This window comes from Micropterus dolomieu, linkage group LG17, assembly GCF_021292245.1.
Source record: "Micropterus dolomieu isolate WLL.071019.BEF.003 ecotype Adirondacks linkage group LG17, ASM2129224v1, whole genome shotgun sequence".
NCBI classification, from domain to species: Eukaryota; Metazoa; Chordata; class Actinopteri; order Centrarchiformes; family Centrarchidae; genus Micropterus; species Micropterus dolomieu.
The window spans coordinates 11,124,528-11,148,193 of record NC_060166.1 but is presented as its reverse complement, the minus strand read 5'-3'; the positions used below and the strand labels follow the sequence as shown (position 1 = coordinate 11,148,193).

Sequence of the window (23,666 nt, the reverse complement as noted above, 5' to 3'; positions counted from 1 at the left end):
TATTATAATCATTAACATTACGATTGTTATCATTAACACTACTATACATATCTATACCATTTTTCATTTAGTCTATAGCAACATCACCTTTACTGTCTGTACCTCTGTGTGTGTATATTGTGTAGGCTGCCTCTCTCTCTCTCTCTCTCTCTCTCTCTCTCTCCCACCCCCAACCGGTCGAGGCAGATGGCCGCCCACCCTGAGCCATGGTTCTGCTCGAGGTTTCTGCCTCTTAAAAGGAAGTTTTTCCTTGCCTCTGTCGCCTAGTGCTTGCTTTTGGTGGGAATTGTTGGGCTTCTGTAAATAACATCACAGAGTACGGTCTAGACCTGCTCTTTTATGAAAAGCGCTGTGAGATAACTGTTGTTGTGATTTGGCGCTATATAAATAAAATTAAAATTTGAAAATTAATTCTTTAACGTTGACCAAGTTGCTAGTAAGTTGCAGTTTGTGGTTGTTGTTTTATCTTCTAAAGATATTTCGAGTAAACACCGCTTCCATCCAAAATGGTATCAGCTAGTTCCATGCAGCTAATGCTACATGTAGCCTATTTTAAAGGAAATTCCACAACAATTGACATTTAGCTTGTTATTTTCCAAAAGGAGAAATTTTACCTGAAGACAATGGACCAAGTTTGCCTGAATTTGGATGAGACAACAGCCCTGTTTATGACCCACTGTTTTATCATGGCTGATTCACCATTAAAATAGGTGCAATGCAATAACCTAGAGGTCAATTTTGGTTGAATTCCAATTGTTGAAAAGGAACTGTTAATTTTTACTAGGCTGCTGTGTGCCTCACCTGTCCAGGATAAGGCCAGTGTGTGAAGGAACACAACAGCGGAGCCTGATGCCCACCTTCTCAGACACACACGCTCCATAATGGCCCAGAGGAGCACCACACACGCATACACATCTACCTGCTTGGAGAAGAAAGTACATGAGGTAATTATTTGTCCATAATAAGGATCTATGGATTATCCCAAAGAATCACCGACGGATATCTCAAAAGGTAGGCACGTGAAAGCAAAACTATCTACATGGCTCAATAACTCTGGTGGTACATGAGGATATAGGTTTCTGATTCTGACTAATTCTCACTTTAAAGGCAAGTAGATTGTTGTTGGTGAGATTGAAATGCAAGCCTAAAGATGAAGACAGAGCTGATATGAAACTTTCAGTGCAATGCTATTAAAACAAAAGCAGGCGGTACTTTTCACATACAGCTAGTGACATGCCTCTCACTTTTCAGTAGGTCACTTCTGGTCCAGCATTGATTTGCATGACTGATCGGTGATTGTGCAAGCGCACATACACTGTGTGTGGGGAGTGAGTAATATCTAGTGCTTGCTTGCAATCTGGGTCACGTGATCTGTGTGAGCACCTCGGGTGAAAGCAGGAACTGAGCCATCAAAGCAACACTCATAATCTTACACATATGGAGACGACCCAAGTCCAGTTTTGAAACACATGCACACGTGACAGAAGGTGTTACATCTCTTTGCCCTCAGGTTGCGGATGCTGGGATTGCACTGACAATCAGAGCAATATGATATGGCAGCAAGGGGCTACACATTACACTGTAGGTCCACATATACACACACTCCACTTTGTAAGGCTGCATGCAGGCATTTCAATGCAGATGTGTGCACTTAAATACAGAAAGAAAGCCCTCTACGACACACAGTGTTATTACCTCAGCCCTTTCTGCAGACGCTGTTGTGATTCAGCCTGCTGGAGCTCCATGGCAGCAGAGGAGGAGAGGAGGGAGAGTGAAGGATGGTGATAACAGCGAGGAGATGAGAGGCAGCCCTCCCTGACTCAGTTCCTTTCCCATCTGCGTACACACACACACACACACACACACACACACACACACACGGATCTCTGCAGGGTATGGTAGCTCCAGTAGCAGCGTTCACTAGCTGGCAGGGGCTTGCAGGGCTCGCTGACGCAGGCAGTCACGCTGCCACCACTAAAGAGGACGAGGAGAGTGGGGAAGGGAGGAGGGGATGAGGGAGGGAAGGAGCAGGCAGCTGAGGAGATGGAGAGAAAGAGGGAGAGAGGAGAGAGCGAAGGACACAGAGAGAGGAGAGTGGGCACAGAGTCGTGAGGGAAGGAAATAAAGAACCGATGTGGGGTGGAGTGGGAGAGGAGATGATGATGTGCAAAGCATCAATCTTTAACGATCCATTAGGGGATTGAACATGGAGCTGTGGTGGATAGAAGAGGGTAAACTGTCAATTCAGAGGGATAAACAGATCTCTTCTTATCCTCCATCATTCCTATCCATCGTCACTCAGGCATGTTAAAGTAACCCCTGATATACAACGGCACACACTCTACATGGCTCACACTGTCTGAGCTCAATTACTTCAGACTGGAAAGCCTCTGCAGTGCAGCTGTACAGAGGTGAGCAGCATCATGCAGAGTGCTGCAGCCAAAAGGCAGACAAAAGAAACACATAGACTAGGTACTGTATATTTCCTTCGCTAAAGCTTTAAATACTCCTCAGGAAATGCCGTGATTAAAATTTTTATCCCAGTACCTCATAATAAAAAGTATTGCTTTTGTTTGGGGTCTATGAAGATAAATTCCCCTGAGGAAACTTTGCCCTTAAGTCCGTCTCTGACTGAAAAACAGGTTTCGATGGGAGGGCCAAAATGCTATGCATCTAGCAAATACCATTTACTTCAGTCATCTGTGGAACAAGGTCAAGAAGAGGTTAGGTCACGTCTAGGCTTCATGTGGTGATTAAACCAGCTGCATATTTAGGACACTTTAAACTTTTTTGTGTTTTTTGCTGTTGTGACACAAACAGGTAAATCCTGCTACATTCAGCCAAAGGAAATCCTTCACCTTTCAGCGACACCATGGATGAAAGTCCAAATATTTGTTATAAAGAATGCACAGACACTGGATAGCCACTGCAAACAGAATCACACACAAAACAATTTTTATGTTGTTTTATGTATAAAGGACCATTTTTGCATTGATATTTTACCCACCTTCCAGGGAGCCACAGTTTCCATTTATTTCTGAGAACCATGAAAACCAGACTGCCGTGATGGAAATGGGAGAATTATTTGCATCTTCAAAGATTTAGAAGTGCTTTGTCAATTCTCCATCACGTAGAGGGGAAGCCTAAACAAAGCTGTGGAATAATCACAATACAACTACAGCCAGGCCGAAGCAGTGTCACCATCACTGTTTGTCCGCTAGATAGCACCGACAAGTAAATGCTTTTCCAAATATAAAATCTGTATTGGCTTCAAAACTCTAAATCCTTTTTCTCCTCCATGAATGTATTTATGTTTTCTGTCTTTTGTTCCCTGTGTATTTAAACGATTAATCAGTCATTTTACAAGGAAAAATGTCATTTTATGGTTCCAGTCTCCCAGTTGTGTTGGGAGTTGTGATAACAACCTGAGCATCTGGTACACTGTTGGACAGAACAAGCTATTGCTATGAAGACACTACCTTGGGCTTTAGGAAATTGCGATGGGATTTTTTGTTACAAAATTCCAACATTTTAGAGACCAAATGATGATCAGTAAATTGAAAAAATTATCAGCAGATGAATCAGATGAGAACAGTTATTGATTGCAGCCCAAATAATTATGGTAAATAAGGCAATAATGAACTGAGACATTATGCGATAGATTTACATTCTGCAAAGTCAAAGGCTACCTGGAAGTTGGAAACACAAAATATTTTTTTTATATACACTGCTCAAAAAAATAAAGTAGTGGAGTGGTTCTGCAGGTGGTGACCACAGACCACTTCTCAGTTCCTATGCTTCCTGGCTGATGTTTTGGTCACTTTTGAATGCTGGCGGTGCTTTCGCTCTAGTGGTAGCATGAGACGGCGTCTACAACCCACACAAGTGGCTCAGGTAGTGCAGCTCATCCAGGATGGCACGTCAATGCGAGCTGTGGCAAGAAGGTTTGTTGTGTCTGTCAGCGTAGTGTCCAGAGCATGGAGATGCTACCAGGAGACAGGCCAGTACATCAGGAGAAGTGGAGGAGGCCGTAGGAGGACAACAACCCAGCAGCAGGACCGCTACCTCCGCCTTTGTGCAAGGAGGAACAGGAGGAGCGCTGCCAGAGCCCTGCAAAATGACCTCCAGCAGGCCACAAATGTGCATGTGTCTGCTCAAACGGTCAGAAACAGACTCCATGAGGGTGGTATGAGGGCCCGACGTCCACAGGTGGAGGTTGTGCTTACAGCCCAACACCGTGCAGAACACCAAGATTGGCAAATTCGCCACTGGCGCCCTGTGCTCTTCACAGATGAAAGCAGGTTCACACTGAGCACATGTGACAGACGTGACGCCGTGGAGAACGTTCTGCTGCCGTCAACATCCCCCAGCATGACCGGTTCTGCGGAGGGTCAGCAATGGTGTGGGGTGGCATTTCTTTGGGGGGCCGCACAGCCCTCCATGTGCTCGCCAGAGGTAGCCTGACTGCCATTAGGTACCGAGATGAGATCCTCAGACCCCTTGTGAGACCATATGCTGGTGCGGTTGGCCCTGGGTTCCTCCTAATGCTAGACCTCATGTGAATGGAGTGTGTCAGCAGTTCCTGCAAGAGGAAGGTATTGATGCTATGGACCGGCCCGCCTGTTCCCCAGACCTGAATCCAATTGAGCACATCTGGGACATCATGTCTCGCTCCATCCACCAACGCCACGTTGCACCACAGACTGTCCAGGAGTTGGCGGACGCTTTAGTCCAGGTCTGGGAGGAGATCCCTCAGGAGACCATCCGCCACCTCATCAGGAGCATGCCCAGGCGTTGTAGGGAGGTCATACAGACACGTGGAGGCCACACACACTACTGAGCCTCATTTTGACTTGTTTTGAGGACATTACATCAAAGTTGGATCGGCCTGTAGTGTGGTTTTCCACTTTGATTTTGAGTGCGACTCCAAATCCAGACCTCCATGGGTTGATAAATTTGATTTCCATTGATAATTTTTGTGAGGATTTGTTGTCAGCACATTCAACTATGTAATGAAAGGAGTATTTAATGAGATTATTTCATTCATTCAGATCTAGGATGTTATTCTAACATTCCCTTTATTTTTTTGAGCTGTATATGTGTATATATAAAAAAATTTTATGTTAAAACATGCAGAAACTACAGGAGCTTACAATGCCCCATCCTGATCCCAGACAAGTAGCACGTAACACAAAGACACACAAGCCATGAGGTTTTTAAATTATTTCTTTATTTATATATATTTCTTTATTTATTCATCTCAGTTTGGTTGATATTCTTTTTAAATCATTGTTGTTGCACTTTAGTATTTTTGTACTCAACAGAAATGAACATAACAAAAAAAAAATGACAAAATGAGCCAATAGAAAACAAAATGAACCTAAGAAATACGAGTAGAGCAGAGAGCTGCTTGCTGAGCAGGGAGGCAGGGAGAGAGAGAAAAGAAAAAACGGGCAGGGATGAAAAAGTTAAGACAAAGAAAATGGGGGAGAAGGGTCAGTCTGATCAGGCAGAAGAGTGTGAAGCAGCTCTCTCCTTCCCATTACCTCTGAATCATCTTCAGTGTTTTTCATTCACTCAAACTGTCCTTTCCTGCGTGCCTCTGCTCCCCCCCTCGATACAGATCTGAAACAACAGCTGTGGTACTGGTCATGACATTAGACAAGGTGGAGCCTCTCGTCTTAATTTTAGAGTTTCTTTCCTGCCATGGGACAAGAGACATGCAATGTCTTCCATTCCAGTCGTTTCCTCTCCAATACCCAACAAGCATTCTTTCTCTTCCAGATCTCAGTTTTGGCTTGGAGTAAACAATGAGAGAAAACAGGAGGACAGATCTGAAAGAGGAATGACCGCGAACTGGAGGGACTACCGAGATGGAACGGAAACAAAGCTTCTTCTGCCCGACGAGACACTGCCTCAGTTTGCGAAGGAACAGAAAACACATTATTTTCTTGAATCCATCCCACTTGGCTGTTTACTCTTCCTGTATGCTCCTCTTGTTTTAGAGATTCGGATCTGCCGCTAAAGCTGATCCCATCTGCTCTGAGGAGGAGGAGATTTTGGTAAACAGGAAGTTGGTGCAAAGGGAAAGCACAGGCGCTGCGTGACACCATCTACAGCTCTCAGATGTATGTAGCATACAAAAAGTCAACCGAGCAGCCAGGTATTGTGAAATCTGGCAAGTATAAACACATACAAGTGGAGCTTGATTTTTTTTTTTTGGCACCACAGTCTCTTGCTGGCCCAATATAGACTCAATATCCAAGGGTTCTGTATATGGGAGGATAAAGAGGTCAAACAATAAAAATTTTATTAAAAAAAAAAAAAAAAAGGGAGAAAAGGGTGGGGCTCAATCTTCTGCTGTTGTCCCCAGTGTGCTGTAACCCCCATCTGGATGTGCTTGAGCCTCGCTCAGCTTAGGGCACAGACCTCGGCGGACAAGTTTAAGGCGGGCACACCCTTCCCGCTCGCTCTGACCACAACCTTGTATTCCCCTGCTGTGGAAGTCCAAATCAAACAATTAATTCCTATGGTCACCTCCTGAAACGTTTCCCTTTTGTGGTTTGGAGGCGTGTCCAAACCATCATCCACTGACTGTTTATGAAACGCAGCCATCGTGTCCTCTGATATAAACTTCCAGGATTTTTTGGGGGCCGAAACGAGATATGTTTACCAAAAAGAGGGGTGTGAGAGGGTCGAGTAGTAGTAGTTGTAGATTCCTCCTTGGTTGCCATTATAACAGGGTTAGCTTTGGAGGAGGGGCCATGTCCATAAGGCGTCATCCAATCAGAAGCCGATGTAGTAGAAGATGGGAGGATCAAGGCAGACAGGTAGGGCAGCGTGAGAGAAAAAGAAGGGGGGGGGTTGTCCATCTCCACACTTGTGATGTTTAGGATGATATGTCAGCTATTTTACAAGTTATTCCCTTGTTTGTTGTCTTTTTTTTTTTACTTTTTTATATTAAGAGTGTCAAGTCTCTGTAGCACCCGAACCAACCCAGACAAAGCCCAAAGCCTGACCCTGTATAGCCTGCCACAACTACCCCGTTAACAGAAAACAGGCCCAACATCAAGAATGACAGTCACAACAACATCGATTGAAATGATACTTTGCAAAACAAAATAATTACTCTCCTCTTATTCAAGTGTCTCGATATAATAATATTAAAACAAATAAGAACAATCTTTTTTTTTACGACACAGAAAGAGCACTGTCTCTTCTCTCTGTCCTCTTTTGGCTAGAAATCTCAAGATTCATAAAACAAACAAAAAAACAAAGAATACATTTTGAAGACATCCAAAAATACAAATGATAAACAATAGATATAAAAAAAAGCCTCCCCAACATCTGAAAACAAACAAGTAACAAAAAAGAAAACATTTGATATAGATATTGCAATAGCGTTCTATACATGGCATCACTGTACAAGGAAAGGAGCAAATGTCTGGTAAAACTACCCACAATGCAGTACACTGTCACTGACATGGGAAAGGAGGATGGAGAAAAGGGGGTACATAAGGTGGGTGAAAAGTCGCTGGGCTGGAGGAGGTGGGGAGGGTGGATTTGGAAAGCAGGGTAACCGCATGACAGAGATCGAGAAACTGCAAGGAGGGGTGGAAACAGAGAGGATAGCTTGAACCGAAAGTGCAGAATTACTTAAGTAATCGAAGAACAACATTGTTGTCCTTGCAACACAGAAATGTTTTTCCTTTAATAATAATAATAATATTCATTATAATAAAACCTCTTTTACAGAAAACAGTAATAACAATAAGAGTAACAATATTGACCATAATGCCTACAAGGACATTAGCCTTAAAAATTAATTTTTAAAATAAAATAAAAAATAAAATGAATGCTAGAAGAAGAAAAATACAAACAAATACAACAATGAGAGAGCTGGTTTGTCCTGTGCGATGTCACTGAGCTCCATCTTTGGAGAGAGCGGTTTTGTTGCCCAATTGGAGCCTGACCCAAAACACCCGCCACCCGGCCGAAAAGTGGCCGCCACTGCTGAGGTTTCAGCCTGCTCCGGAATGATCTGCTGCAGGACAGCAGGAGGAGAGGGGGAGACAGAGGAACAGACTGAACCTCCTAGACACCTTCACCCTCCGCTCACCTCTTTTTTTCCAGTCATGCGCGCGCGCGCACACACACACACACACACACACGATGTGAATACTTTGGGTTTGTGGCAGCAGTGTGTATGTTTCATTGTGTTTTTGGACTCTATGTTCTTGCAAGACTGTATCGATGCGTTGGCCAATGAGGCACATAATGAAGTATGCCAACAGTTAATAGAAGACCAAGGGTGAAAGGGGAGGATTAGGTGAGGGCAGCAGGTGGGCTTGGGGCCAGGTTTGTAGGGGGAGGAGGTGAGGGGGTCGAGTCGAAAGAGGGAGGAGTGGAACCCCAATCTACCCATGATGGGAGGTGAAGAGGAGACATCCCGTGGCAATGAACGCTGGATGTCTGTGCAGAAAAATGATGGCACTTTGACGTTTGAATCCCGAGGCCCCGCCTGTGACCCCCCCACCCCCCACCCCTCTAATGTCTACACCCTCCCAACACTCCCCCTCTCTCGTGCAGACTGCCCTCCCAGGGACCGATGGAGACAGACAGATGGACGTAGAGTGCCTCCCGCGTGGGCAGACGGCGGTGGTTTGGCGTGATGCTGCTCAACTCAAGTCAACACAACTCAGGATGGCTGATATGGACTGCTGTACACAGGATAGACCGCTTCCTAAAAGGAGATAGAGGGAAAGAAATGAATATTTATAACCCCTGATGATGTTTTCAGGGTTGTCTTGGCTTGGGCTTGAAGACTACACATTTATTCAGAAAGTCTGTATTAAAAACTGGGGATGTGGAGTTTGAAAGACATAAAAATGAACCAGGGGAGCAGGTAGGGTCTAATGAAAGGATGCAGTGTATAAGTTGCATTATGGGTAATGCAGCATCCCATGTTTTTGGAGCTTGAGACAAAAACTCATTGGCGTCTGATGATTGATCTGTGTCAAAAAGCCTAATGGTATCCACTAGGGTTGCAATGGTTTAATGCATTAATGTAAAAGCAGAATTTTTGTGTTGTAGTTGATTAAAGTGGAGCTCTTTAGAACTGTTTTGTATCAAAGTGCAATATTTAATAGTTGTTTTCATTATGGATTACTCTGATGGATATTTTCGCCATAAAATCGATTGATTGTTTGGTTTATAATACTTCTGAAAAGAGTGAGAAATGCCATCACAAGTGCTCTAAACAATTATTATAACAGTTGCCAAATTAATGTAGTTGTGTGTGTGTCCGCAGGTGAGATTTTCCATTGTTTTGAAAACGATCAAATTTCATATGGTGGTACCATGAAACCGGTTATCGCTGTAACTCTAGTATCCACTGGGATTCAGTGTTGTAAAACAAAATGTAAAAAAGGTCCAAAGGAGGTAATCATTTTTCCACACATAATAACATCTGCAAAGGAGTGAACATAAAAAGATAAAATGGACACGTGCAGAGAAAGCGAAGTAATAAATGTTAAGCAAACCATAAAAGCAAGGACAAAAGCACTTCATACGTGGTTATGATATTAACTCTATAAAATGAGTTTCACAAAGTAATTTATAGGGGTATGTGGAGCCAAAAGGAACCTGTATGAACAAGCTTCGGCTGCCATCATACTCATTTAGAATTAAAGATGTGATGTAGCTTGATGTATAAAAAAAAAATAAAATAAAAAAAAACCTTCGCTGTGTGTGTGTGTGCGCGCGTGTGCGAGCGAGCGAGCGTACTAGAATATAAATCGGTATTGGCGTGTAGATGTCTTCGGGGTGGGACAGTTATCAAGCACGTAAAGTTTGTTTCAGATGTGAGCATGTATACTGTGAGCGAGCGAGCGAGAGAGAGTACTAGGTACCTGTGCTAGACCCCAGCCTGCTCCATGCTGTACTGCAAGTCAGGGGGCTTGTAGCTGAGGAGCATGTCACTGGTGCAGGAGGAGGGGTAGCAGGCTGCCGCATGGAGCTCCCCCTCGACATCACACACTGCATGAAAAATGCACATATTTTACTCATATGGACAAAGAAAATCCACACAAATTTTAAAAAGGTAGATAAACGCATGTCTCCTACTGACCTGACTCTTCCCGCTGGTGCAGCTGCTGGCTTCCTGTCAGTGACGTTTGGCTGAGAATGTCCGACATGCGAGCGGAGCTTAGTGCCTTCCCGGCCAGCAGGCTCATCCCAGACATGGGGTCTGCCTGATCCTAGACAGAAAATGAACAGCTTTACACAAACAGAGAAAACCCTACTGACACTTAAACAGCTTCCAGCAGCTGTGGTGAGTCAGGACTTTGTGTGGATGACTGGGTATGTTTATAATTTGCCGATTACCCCCCCTCCCTCAACCAATGCGAAGGTTCACTCACATAGGCATCGTCACAGGTCTGGATGGTGTGGTGGCGCTGTAGCTGTCCACGGGACCTATAGGCGTCACCCTGGGGACCTCGCGAATAGCCCACACCATTATGATCAGGCACCTCCATGGCCTGCCCTGGGGGCCTGCACTCCACATGCTCAGATTCTGACAGAAAACATTAGGGAATATGTGTAAACCAAATATAAAGTGCAATGACTTTACCAAGAGTTAAAAATAAACTGCTGTGATGTTTATCTTAATGTCCGAGATCTTCAAATGTAAGGACCTCAAAAGTTAAGGTCAGGACGAACACTAGACTCGAAATCTCTGTAGCGAGTTTTATAACAGCTACGTAAACAGGTCTTACCTCTAGCTGCTTGAGCATTCCTTATGTAGCCACCATGCCTGTGTGTAGGGGAGCTGTAGGGTGGGGTGCCTCCTCGGGGAGGCCCCAGTAGCTCATGACCTTCTCCTGCCTTGACCAGCAGGCCCTCGTGTGGGTGGTGGTAGCCAGCCGGCACCTCATCCTCCTCCATGCTCTCTGAGTGGGGTAAGCTGGGGCAAGGTGCCTGGACCGGGTGCTGCTGTGGCTGGACCTCAGGGGGTCGAATCTGGAGGAGGTGGTGGTAGTGTTGGCCTCCAGACGAACCCTGCGGTGCCGGCGGCTCTAAGCTCTCACCTTGGCTCAGCTGGCGGAGCAGCAACATCTCTCCATACTCTTGGGGTGCGCCGCTGGGTGGTGTGGGGGGCGGCGGGCACGGCCGGGGGCTCTGCCTCTTCAGCAGGGCAGCCAGGTCTTGGGGGGGCAGCCTGGGATCGGTGTGACCTGTTAAAGAGTGGCGGGGGGACAGGAGGCCCTGCAGTGTGGGGGTGACGTGCTGTTGTGGGGGGCGGTAGTCCAAAGGAGTTGGGGAGAGCAGGGCCTGCTGTAGTGTAGAGGGGGTGCCGTAGCTGCTGTTCCCCACCACCCCGCTCTGGTAACCATCCAGGCCGGGTACTTTCAGGGAGGCTCCCTGCAGATAGGGGCTGTAGGAGCCGACAACCCCAGAGGCTCCCCGGGAGGCGGCGTCGCCAGAGAAGAGGTGGGGATTGAACTGAGCCTGGTCATAGCCTGATGTGAAGCGGCCAAGGCTGCGACTAGATAGGAGGGAATGCAGAGGATAATTAGCATCAACACGCTCCCAAATCCTCTACACCATGCAAATAGATCAATTAGCTTTCAGTAATCTACATTAGGCTTTCATTAAATCACTGCACACAGACAACCTAGCAAACACTTCAGGCCACGTCCAGGTTCAGGTATTTACTGAGAGGTGTAAGGACATTTCAAAATGATACATTTTGAGTAAGTGTTCCACGTTCTCTCAGTGAAGTCAGTCCTGGTTTCAGGTGTTTATGGGGTGATGATGTCAGGGGCCACAGGATGACTGACTACTACATATACTTTCAAAACACGTACATCCAACCAACTCACCCAGCTACACTGAGGAGGAGAATTTGTTGAGGATGTCATCTCAGCAAAGGTGATGATGGATTTACATTAATTTTCAATACTGGTAAAAAAAAAAGTGTCCTCAAAGTCTGACCCCTCACACATTAAACCCGAACACCAGAATTATACATCTAAGTATAAAAACCCTTAATAAAATAACACTACAAAAAACAAAAAAAACAATGGACATTTCAGAAATGTAAAAAAAATAAAACAGTGAGAAACATACAATGATTAACATGGTAAAAACAGAACAAACAGCATGGTGTCTGTTGTGAGTGACGTGGTAATGGAGCAATGAAACAGAAAATTAAAAAAAACTAAAAGCAAAAAAAGGACACAGAAACAGTCCATTGGTATTGTTAGGAGGGTTTGGTGGCCATCAGGGGACGTGGTGACAGGATGGATGGGGTCACCTGTGCGACTCGGCATTGTCTGCGCTCAGCTGCTTCCCGAGGACTCTGTGTCCCCCCGGCGTGGACAAAAAGCCCTGTCTCTGCGCCGCACCCAGCTCCACTTCCTGAACCTGAATGGTCACCTGCACAAACAGTCAGTGTTCATACTGATTATCAATCAGAGTATCACCCTTTAAATAAAGTCAAGAAAGATTCATTTAAAATACCAGTAGAGACAAAAATGACAAAAACAAAACGTCATTGGCTCACCTGCTGCTGCTGAGGTACACCCTGTGCCAGTGGGACGGTGGGACGAGCAGATGCTGCTTGTTGATTGGTTGGTAGAGAGACGCGAGGCATGCCCGTGGGAGGCGGGCTGCCACTCTGGCCCTGATACAATGCCGGAGTTCCGTGCTGGTACTGCACTGGTGACGGACCTCCTAGGAGAAGAGAGGAGTCATTAGAGCAAAACCTCTGGCCACAGTTACTGAGAGCTGACATCATTATACTGTCTAAGTTGCTGACCCAGCAAAATCCCTCCGGCACAGAAACAGAGAGTTTAACCTGAGAAAGTTCAAAGTCTTGCATAGATTTTTCTTTCCAAAGTTTCCTTAGTCTACCTAAGCTTGCTTGGAAGGGTACCAACTAAATTTCTACTTTTACTACTCCTCTTCTAATTATTAGGCCCGATCCTGACTGGCTTCCTAACTAATGGTACAGTTGCAATGACTAAATACAATCAGTTTTCTCAACATAGTTATCTGCAGTTATTGTGTTTCTGGAGACCGATGTGTTTATTCACCTGCTGTTCCTGGTTGCACTTTGTTTTCATTTTGTCAGCTTAAACTACGCCTTCTACTACATTATTTATTCAACAATTTCCAAATGAACATATGTCAGAATTCAGTGTTTGTGTACAGATGACAAAAGCCAGTGAGTAATCAAGAGAAATAATCGCCCAGCATGTCAAAGGGCCAGTATCCATTTCAAAGAAACAAATAAAATCATAGTAAGTCAACTGTCATACAAGCATGAACAACAAATAACCAGTCACCTATTTATAAAATCTGTCAGAGGATTCTGATCAGAGGAAGACAGATCTATCCATTTTCCTTAAAAATCCCAAGTTTAAAAAGGCACTGCATGTCCATTAGTTATATTGTTTGAAGCAATAAAACTTTGTAGCAATGGTATTACTAACCATGCCCTTGCATTATGCCTGCAGAGCCAGGCGGAGGGCTCTGGTTGGGCTGTCTGAAGAGGTGGTTGCTGGGATGTGTTGGCGGAGGGCTGGAGGGCTGGATACGCAACCTGAGGGAGGACAGGACAGAGTAGGAGAGGAGAAGAGAGTGATATGACAATGATGTAACACTTCAGTCGATAACACTGCACCACAGTATCAAGTTCATTGTTCAAAAGCTGATGAGTAATATGTGCGCAAGTGTGTGTGTGTGTGTGTGTGTGTGTTCACCTCTGGAGCTGGTGGGTTAGATGACTGGGCTGGCTCTCTCCATGGCCTAAAGACAGACCCTGCAGGCAAAGACACATTAAATTTGACTCAAAGCTTCAATATAATGATTGACCCAAAGAAAGGAATCAAGCTGAAGAGACAAAAGAGGCCACAGAGCCGGATATCCAAGCCTCAGGTGAACCAAATCAATAGCACTTTCTATGAAGCTTACATCTGTGCTTTATAGATACCCGCGTAGTTCAATATAATGCATGCAAGAGTTGCGATAAGCCTTCACAGTGCAACGCAAGTATGATCTCTATGCTTTACAAGGTCAGGTAAACTGTTACAAACATCACCGTGCTTGATGTAACCACCATGGATGCTGAGTGTAGCTTTAGCTTCTAATAACATCTTTATAACGGCCATTTGTCAGTTTGAAATACCTGGATTTGCTGGTGGAGGATTTGTTGCTCTTGCTGGTAGAGGATATGCTGCTGCTGGGTGTGCTCCAGGAATCGCTCATCCTGTTGGGCAGCGTACATTTTCTGGAGCTGCTCGCACTCCTATTGAAAACACAGACCCCAAACATTAAATTTAGACACTAACAAGGGAAGTACTATAAATTGAGGCTAATGTGTTTTTAGAAAAGTAGCTAACAAGTAAAAGTAGCAACATCCGGGATAGCTGATAAACAAATAACAAAATCCACTGCATGTCAAAATTTTATTTACTATTCTTATTTTGCCCAGATTGAAAATGTACAGTAAAATTCAGTCATTTACATTTATTCATTTAGCTGATGCTTTTATCCAAAGCGACTTACAATATGCATGCAAGAGGTCGCACGCCTCTGGAGGAAGTGTCTTGCTCAGGGACACAATGGTGGATGGGTCACATTGGGGGATTGAATCCGGGTCTCTCACACCAAAGGCATGTGTCTTATCCACTGCCCCTTAACCACCCCACATGTATCGGTTCATCAACAGCAAGTGGTAGAATATTTTTAAGAAATCACCATCTTGCTAGCAGTTACAAAGCAGCAAATCTCAGCACTAACCATCATATATAAACAGTCTCTTTGCGAATTGTGCATTGTGGAATTAGTTCATGGTGTTTAGTGTGGCGACAACTTCCTCTACTTTACAGCTCCCAGTGGAACCAAAGTTTAACACCTTGTGGTGGCGTCATGTGGCTGACTGTTATCCTAAAGGTAGTCGAATGGCTTGAACAACACAGGTACACTAATACAATTAAGCTAATGCTTTGAGTTAATGACACTAAATCACATTCAGTTACATTTCATTGCGGAATAGAAGTCTGAACCAATTTCCTGCCACATGCAAATGAGATGTTGAAACCTAATGTCTATAAACACTTTCTGAAGCCCAAAGTCATGAAACAGGCCTGCCAGCTTGTGTGACCAACTACAACATGTATGATGAACTCGTCGTGGAGGTCGTAGAGTTGTCCCTGCACTTCTTTACTTCCAGTTTCTTCCCAGTTGTAGAATAGACACATTCTTTGACCCAGGGTATAGTTCACGTGTGCATTAACTTCTCCCCTACCCATACTAACACTTGGGAGCAATGATAATCCCAGCATGTCAGTGCACAGCGAACACGGTGATTATTCTCCTCCCTACCTACGCCTCCTATTGGGTGAGGTAATCTCACTGTAGTGTCACTGCAAATGATGTGATGTCTCAAGAAGCAGCTTGCGGTTTTCTCAGGTGAAAGACTCAGTCCGAACTCACCTTAAGGAATACTGTATGTTGTGCGTCAACACTGCAGTACGTTCAAATTGCATCAGTGTTTAATAACAATGCTCAGACTGGTTCACTAGTTTACGCTTTGGTCACCTCACTTGATCACAAACAGCAAAAAAGGCTGGTTAAGATTAGTGATATCTGGAGTGAATGGTCACATAACACTCCTGCTGCATCTCAAGGCCTAACTTTCATCCCTGTCATTAAGATCTGTCAACAATTTCAATTTAAACATTTTTCAGTCTTAGCATATCACTGCCATGCTGTTTATAAGGATAAGACCATATCCCTTGTGTCAGGACGTCCGAATGCCTGATGTGAAGACCATGGGAAAAACACAGTTGGTCAGAGATGAATAATGGCACTAAGCTTGCTCAGATTAACACTCTGGACTTTTTTTCAAATCAGAAATGAGCTGACACCATTAGCTTCTCACTGTAGCTTGACTGTTTCTGTTATGAAATGGTAGCAGAGAGCATGAGGAGGCAGAACGCAGCAGCCAGCCAATAAGCGGGGCTCATCACAGTGGTATACATCCAAAGAGTGACTGCTCCTACACCGAATGTTACATCACAGAGTCTGCCTCAGCTCATAAAGCACATTTGCAGTGCCAGGAATCTTGGTGTGCATTCCCAAGAGTCAAAACTGCATCAGACTAGCTGCAATGTATCACAATTTCTGCACTTCTAGCCTTGAGAGCCAAATGTGTTGCACCACTGTTGTAATTGTTGAGTCACTGATATTGATCATAAAACCTGTTGACCCTCCACAGAATTGTTGCCTCATTTTCTCCTACAGATAGTGAGAAAAAAATAACTCAATTTGTCTTTGGATAAAGCTAGGCACACAAGGGGAAAAAAGGGAGATGATATCCCTTGATATTAAGTAAACTGATGTACCTGTTTGAGTTGCTTAATGAGGCTGCTGTTCTCCAGATGAGCCTTGAAGGCCTGGATCGTGGCGGCGCCGTCTGAGAACCGTCTGACAGGTGAGAAGCGTTCCATGGGGAGATGAAGGGTGTTACAGTCCTTATAGCTGGATCTGGAGAGGGGACCACAGGGAGCAGACACAAACGTGTGCACACAAATACACACACACCCGTGCACGCACACAGATACACACACATATTCAGTCATACAGACACAGAAACAGAGACATAAGAAGCTTGAGCTCTTCAAACCTGCACAATATATTACAAGTTAAAATATCTGACTGTGATACATTGAGTGTAGGAAATATTAGGACCCACAAATTCACACAACTGATTTGTTAAATAAATCTTTAAATGATTTCCTTCATCCACTCGATTACGACAGAGGTTATGGAGGGGAACCTGGCTACGACTCAGTGTTTGGAAACTAGATGTAATATTCTGAGTGTTGCACAGTGACTACATTTTATATCACTTTTAAACCACTGACACATTGTGTCAGAGGTCACTGCACCACATTAACAGCTGAAGTCAATGGCACAAAAACCTTACATGTCACAGCTGATCATTAGTTAAAGGTAAGCTGCATACATACCATTGTTAATGGAAGTTCATCTAAGGGCAACACTGCCAATACAGGACATTAAAGGAATGCTTTTTGAATATTGTTTTCTATAAATAAGCTCTTTCCTCAACTTGCCACTGATGACAGAGGTTTCTCTGTGTAGTGCTTAGGAGATAAGCCAGTTTACATAACACAGTAAAAAAGTAAACAAACTACCACCATGTGTTGGCATGTTTCATAGAGATCTAAATAACTGAACCAGGTGGATATTTGATGCAGCTGTCACTTTCATGCAGAAACACTTTTTTCATCAAAAACTGGCCAGGTGATCACGGTCCATTTGCTTTCCAAAAAGTATCCCATGAACAAAGACACATCCTTCTGGCTTTACACAACCATTGTAGTTCAACGGAAAATGCTTTCTTTAACAACAGCCAGGTCCTGCCTACCACTTCATCCAAATCCAAAAAAAAAAAAAAAAAAAAAAATCACAATAAAGAAAAGGTATACTCTCAAAAGCCTCTCAAAAGACGTCAACAAACTGAGTTGGAGACACATTATACTTACTACTATACTATACTGGGGGACAACAGCTAGAATTGCTACATGACAACACCGAAACACAAAAATATGGCCGCTGTTGGAGAGAAAATACAGAGGTAATGATTTAGCTTTGAGAGGTTGCTGATATATTAATAATCTGCTAAAACTTTGGAGTGAACCTGTCACATACCTGCTCTTTCCAGGTTCGTTGGGAAGAAACGGTTACTTTGGATAGTGGTTTACGGGTGATGTGGCGATAAGTCTGTCATGTGCCACATCCTCCACCTCCAAAACCACTATTAACAAAAAAATATGCTTCCTCTTTGGAAGGTGCACAGCCTTCACATGGTGTGAATACATCATCACCAATGTGTATGTGTAAAATCAACTGTGCACGTAAGTGAGTGTGTGTGAGAGAGAAAAAAAAGACAGTTCAGCTTAATATGCCCATTTAATGTGTGTGAGTGTGATTGTGTGTGTGTGTGTGTGTGTGCATATACAGCTCGGAGCGGGCGTGTCCCCTCACCGGGTGTGTGTGTCGGGGGCCCAGCCCCCCCTCTGGCGGGGGCCCTGGGGCCGCTGTGACTCTGCCGAGGGCTCGCCATGCGATGTGCTCGTGAGCGCGTGCGTCGTGTGCCGCTTGCAGCGGTTCGCCAGGTACCTGGGCCGCAGGGAGGGGGGAGGACGGGGGTGAGGGTGGGAGACAGGAAGCAGCGCTGGTCAGCTCTCTGTCCTCATTGGCTAATGGAGACGGGGGGAAAGGACCGCCCCTTCCCACCTCTGCCAATGGGTGCCATCATTCATATCATCTTAGCCAATCAGAAAAACATAGAATAAAATTACACCATAGATGGATGTTATAGCTTATGGGATCACATAACCCACCAGCTTCCAATTTAAGGATTGGACTGGTTGACATTTTTTAAATAATTGGTTTTGCAAGCTTCAGAGTTAGCAAAGCTGTGTGAGAAAGCGTGAGAATAATTTGGCACTTATTGAAATGAGAGATAAAGAAGCTCTTGGCCAAAGAGTTTAAGAGATAGGAGGGCTGGATTTGGTGGCAGATTCAGTTTGGAACTGTGGCAGAAGGCACTTGCGCGATGGAGAAAGGAGGAGAAATGGAGTAAGCACCACAGCAGAGTGGCCACCTCCCGTGGGATAAAGCAGAGCAGCCTAGAGGCACTCACTCCCAGCAACCCAGGACACCAGCGAAGTCTACAGGAGGTGCGGTCTGAAGAGGACCAACTGGGAAACCCTGACCTGGACTTCTGAATGCAACCCCACAACTCCATAAACCAAACCTGTGCCTATCTTCACCCTGGCCTACATTCAGCTCCTTCTATGTCAAAGATTTTGGACAGTTTCTCTAGATTCCACACTGCAGGGTCCTAGTATTTGCTGTTAACGCGTATTGTTTTTGGCCTCCTCTAAAAAAGTACTAACTAAGCTTTATGTCAAAAGGTTTGCTTACATTGAAGGCAGCAATGCAGATCTGTTTTCCCAACTACAAACGGTAAATCATAAAATAATTTGAGATCAAGCTTTACGAAACTAAAAATCTAATAAATACTGAAAACTTTTAAAATTGAAAGCTAGCTGAATCCTCATTTTTCCCCATCACAGGTTACAGGCCCTGCAGAGAATCCAGTTTAGACAGCACCTCTGTACAGTATACCCCTTCACCAAAAACCATCATGGTGGGTTACCTCTGTACAGCCTCTTGGTCTGGCTCTCCGTCTGAACCCTCCTCATCCACCGGAGCTACCGCAGGGATAGGGTGCTAAGGGAGGCAAAGAGTTAACCAGTCACCACTACTCCAGTTTATATGAAGGGAGAATAAACAAACTGCACACATTAAGAAATCCAGATCCTGACCGGGCTGGCAACAAGCGGCGAGGGCCCCCGAGGTCGCTTGAGGAGTTGAGCGTGTAGTTGAATATTGGCCCCGCCATCGGAAGCTCTTCGACCAAGAGGCCCCATGCCGTTGAGCAGCTGCAAGGTAGGTGGCTGCAGCAACGACTGCTCCTGGAGGATCAGCAGGCACAGGAAGTCAGATTGGAGAAGGGAGAAGAAAAAAAGAAAAATCGATATAGGTTGCGGGTTCCTGCAAATCAACTGATGACTTCCAGAGGCCACACCTAATCTAACCCAACTGGCTATACCTTGTACTCCAGCTGCTGTGTGGGCTGCAAGCTCTGCGTGGGCATGAGTGTGTGCATTTGGCCCATAGTGGGGGCCAGTGGGGGGAAGGGGGGCTGGGGCACTGCACCACGAGGGAAACCTGGTGGCAGTTTCTGGAGGTCCTCCTGCATCTCTGTCCTGTGGTGGGAGGAGGGAAAACAACAGGAAGGAGTTACTGGCTACGTATGTGTGCAAGAATATACTAGTCCCTGTCTTATCTGGGATAGATTATTTAAATGCCCCTTAAATAACCCATACCTAACCATCCCTGGATCGATGTGCCCACCAATAAACACTCACAATTAATATTTGTGATCTCTCACTGATTATTTAAAAAGCTAGCAACTATTACACATGATTTCTGTTTTGATCAGTAGTTGGCAGAAACACAGCATATACCATCTTTTGACAATTGGCTTAAAGAAATGCAAATTTGACGCAGTCTTCTACCCATAAATCCAATACTATACATTTTTTCCGGGGCGTAGGCTTTATCCACAGAAGAGAGACAAATTAGAACTGCTGAAAGATACAGACTTACTTTCACTAAGTTTTTGGGTTATTATAAACAAGATCAGGCATTTTAATGTAATGGCTCATTAACAAAACATAGCAGCGTAAATAAAAATCCTAGGGAATGATGGGTGATAACATAATATTATGGTTTTAAATAAAGTACTTTATACACACAAGACATAAAAAACAGCTGTCAACTAAAATTACAGACCTTCCAGCTAACAGTTACAGAAAGAGAAAAAAAATACTGCTGATAATGTAGCAATAAGAAAAGAAAATCCCGAATGGTAGGTTGAAGAGCTGTGTGTTCATGTGTTACCTTTGGTCTGGTACCCCCACAGTGTGCCGCCTCATTGAAAGGTAGCGAGCCATGGCCTCTGGAGATGGTTCCTCCCCTTCATCACTGTCCAGCGCCATGCTGCCATCCGGCTAAACAATATATACATGCACATATATATGGTCATTAGTAATCGCTGTGGTAGTGTATGTGTGTTGCATGCTTGTGTGGCAATGTATCAAAACATCATGTACATTTTTAATGTAGCTCAGTTCTAATAAACATGCTCCAAAAGTTAAAATCCCTGCTGCAATGCAGTGATCTGACGCATTCTTGTGTTTCACAGCATTTGTGAGTCAGCTTTGAGGTTTTGTGTGTGTGTGTGTGCGCGCGCATGTATGTGTGATTATGTGTGTGTATGAGATGGATGCCAAGCTACACTAACAGCAGTGAACTTTTGTAGTAAACAGTAAATAATGGAAATACGGCCAGTGACTATAAACATGCAAATCATCAAAAGTATGAAGACTGGATGTTGCTGTGTTAATTGATTTATCCTACAAAAGAAGTATTGTGGCAATTCCTTGCTAGGTAAGAGACTCCTTTAAAGGAGTGACAACTAAAACTCTTTAAGTTAGAAGCAGTTAGGGTTGAAGCCATTTCATCTCCTTGAGCAAGTCCTTCCTGGTCTAAGCAGCAATCGTCGACTCACCTCAACAATCTGGTTCTCTGGGTTGATGAGCTGGACATGGGGAACAGTCATGCTAACAGGATTACCCTGTGGATCAGTCTGCTGGGCAAGAACACAAGCGCGCACACACACACACAACACACACACACACACACACACACAAACGTCATGTGAGGACAACAATCTCCTTAGTACAGTGGGATTGGCAGATGTGTGTTAAAGCCAATCAACTCCATCATGACATTTAGGTTGCACATATGGTAAAAAAAAATAATAAAAATAATTATTATTTTGATCGATATTACGTGATTTGTGATATGATAATTTTTATTTTTGCATCACAATTGTTATTTTTACCAACAACTATCGCGATGATGTGACATTTGTTGGGGTCTATACCCAACAAACATGTTTTCTTACATCTGGAGAACAAGATTTGTAGGCCGGGCACCTCTGTGGCACTAGTACTTCATTATAATGCTGTTTGTCACACATTTTCATCAAAAAATTGCAGCTTCTGCGATTTGGATATTGACAACATATTTACAAAGAATCGATTTATACACTATCAATTCATATTATAGACGGATACACATAGGATTAATCGGCTAACTATAGTGTATGTTAAGATCACTGCGTGACCCACTGACTCTACAAATCTTGTTTACAGCTATAGTAAAAATAAATAAAAAACTCCAACTCGCTAAAAAAAAAACATTATACAAACTGTTGAAAATTGACACCATGTAGGCTGCAAAGCCACCATCATCATGCCGCCAACGGACAAGAAGTTACCTGTACAGCGTTAAGAGGATAGCTAATGGGGCGCAGTGTGGGCGGGGCAACACGCAGGGTCTTGTGTTTCTTGAGGCGGTCAGCCAGCAGACTGTAGATGGCACTGTAGTGATCGTATGCATCGGTTTGTAGGGACTATAGGGGGGAAAAGCAGGATAAAATTAAAGCTGCAAGCAGTATTGAACAGGCCTTCACATCCAAGCAGGTCTCAGTGGGAGAGTCACCAGACGTCAGCTGTAATGGCTCAGAATCTACATGACTGGCACTTTGCGAAGATGATATCACTTCCTGTGTCTACTATGGGGCACTACAGAGCAAACGACAATAATACATGATATTGCCGTTTATAGAGTATAGACAACAACACAATGTCAATTTCATGTAAAATCGCATAATCTTTGTCACATGGGAATTGCTTCCTATTCCCTGTAGGTAGCGTTATGACGCATGAATGTCACATAGGTGACATATCCCCCTTGCGCACGCACACGCGCCCCCAAGGCCGTCGTCCATCCCAATGTTTCAATGTAGACATCGTCCTATGGAAAGTTTGTAGACATCGCCCAACCCCATTACATCATGCATGCAGCCATTAAATAACTTTACATATTTAAGACGAAGACTTCTCAGCTGAGCCTGCGACCCGATCCCGGATAAGCGGATGAAGACGGATGGATGGATGGACTTCTCAGCTGAGTGAAGAAGTTTAAACATTAGGTAGCTACATTTATAAAATCTTCTAAGGGGTAATCATTTTAGCTAACAAAATACACACCTCTCAGCTAGAAATCTGAAACCTGCTTTTGTTTACTTCCGTTAAATCAAAGACCAAGTGTTTCAAAAATTACAGCAAATATCAACGTTAAATCTGCCACCATTATCACTGTAAACGGCATATGTACAGTGCGAGAATGGAAAGCTCGGCAGGGGTCGCAACAACAACTAAGGAGAGCGGGGCTTAGCGAGGGGCAATTGCAACCTAAAGTCATGAAACGTGTTTAGAAAATTCAAATCAACACACAAAATCCAAAATGGCTGACTTTGCGTTGGGCAAACTCTCTTAAAAGAGAAATATGTTCTTTATTATGAGAAAAACAATAGCTTCCTAGCACCGTTCGGGCACTAAATTAGTTGCTAGGATGACTTTTGACGAAAGACACTGCTTAAAATCTAAATACATCATTACAAGGCTACTTATTTGGGTCCAACCTGCAGTGTGCGCTCTCGATCCAGGCCCATCTCAGACATGGCTATCAGCACCTGCTCATTGATGAGCTCGGTCTCTCTCTCCGTTTTCACCTGCTCACACTCCGCTATCAACTGGAAGAGATAAGATACAACTGTTAAAAATACTGAAAGAGCTACTATGATACTAGGGTCCCAACTGGGTGCACTGTCGGTTAATACCTTTTCATTGATCAGATAGAATTTAAACAGTAATTTATCCATCTCTTTCACTGATGAATCTTTAACATCTCTAGCAAAAGGTCACAAATGTCATACAATGGACACAGAGACAAAGGCACAGAAGGAACACTGTTCCCCACCATCAAAGTGGAAAACATTATTTTGCGATAGATAAATAATCATTACAAGTGAAGATACTTTATACATTATAAGTGAAAACACTGACTGCTGAATATTTCTAGAG

At 44.1% G+C, this 23,666-nt stretch overlaps 1 protein-coding gene across 3 annotated transcripts in view; it reads right to left on the bottom strand.

The window, feature by feature from the left end:
• Nucleotides 1-8,550: 8,550 nt before the first annotated feature.
• Nucleotides 8,551-23,666, bottom strand: part of sik3 (SIK family kinase 3) — a 37,977-nt gene continuing 22,861 nt past the window's right edge. Inside the window, exons 8-26 of one of the 3 annotated variants that reach the window (XM_046073282.1) lie at nt 23,225-23,335; nt 22,016-22,150; nt 21,242-21,322; nt 20,572-20,681; nt 19,718-19,874; nt 19,431-19,580; nt 19,262-19,335; nt 18,082-18,216; nt 16,416-16,557; nt 14,195-14,314; nt 13,770-13,828; nt 13,500-13,609; nt 12,569-12,738; nt 12,320-12,441; nt 10,779-11,548; nt 10,422-10,576; nt 10,130-10,259; nt 9,912-10,038; nt 8,551-8,743 (exon numbers count right to left, since the gene is read on the bottom strand). In XM_046073282.1, the coding sequence (XP_045929238.1) occupies nt 9,917-10,038; nt 10,130-10,259; nt 10,422-10,576; nt 10,779-11,548; nt 12,320-12,441; nt 12,569-12,738; nt 13,500-13,609; nt 13,770-13,828; nt 14,195-14,314; nt 16,416-16,557; nt 18,082-18,216; nt 19,262-19,335; nt 19,431-19,580; nt 19,718-19,874; nt 20,572-20,681; nt 21,242-21,322; nt 22,016-22,150; nt 23,225-23,335 (2,853 nt within the window). In that variant the 3' untranslated portion in view covers nt 8,551-8,743; nt 9,912-9,916. The remainder of the gene's footprint in view (nt 8,744-9,911; nt 10,039-10,129; nt 10,260-10,421; nt 10,577-10,778; nt 11,549-12,319; nt 12,442-12,568; nt 12,739-13,499; nt 13,610-13,769; nt 13,829-14,194; nt 14,315-16,415; nt 16,558-18,081; nt 18,217-19,261; nt 19,336-19,430; nt 19,581-19,717; nt 19,875-20,571; nt 20,682-21,241; nt 21,323-22,015; nt 22,151-23,224; nt 23,336-23,666) is intronic. The other 2 variants (XM_046073283.1, XM_046073284.1) reach the window with 2 other exon arrangements.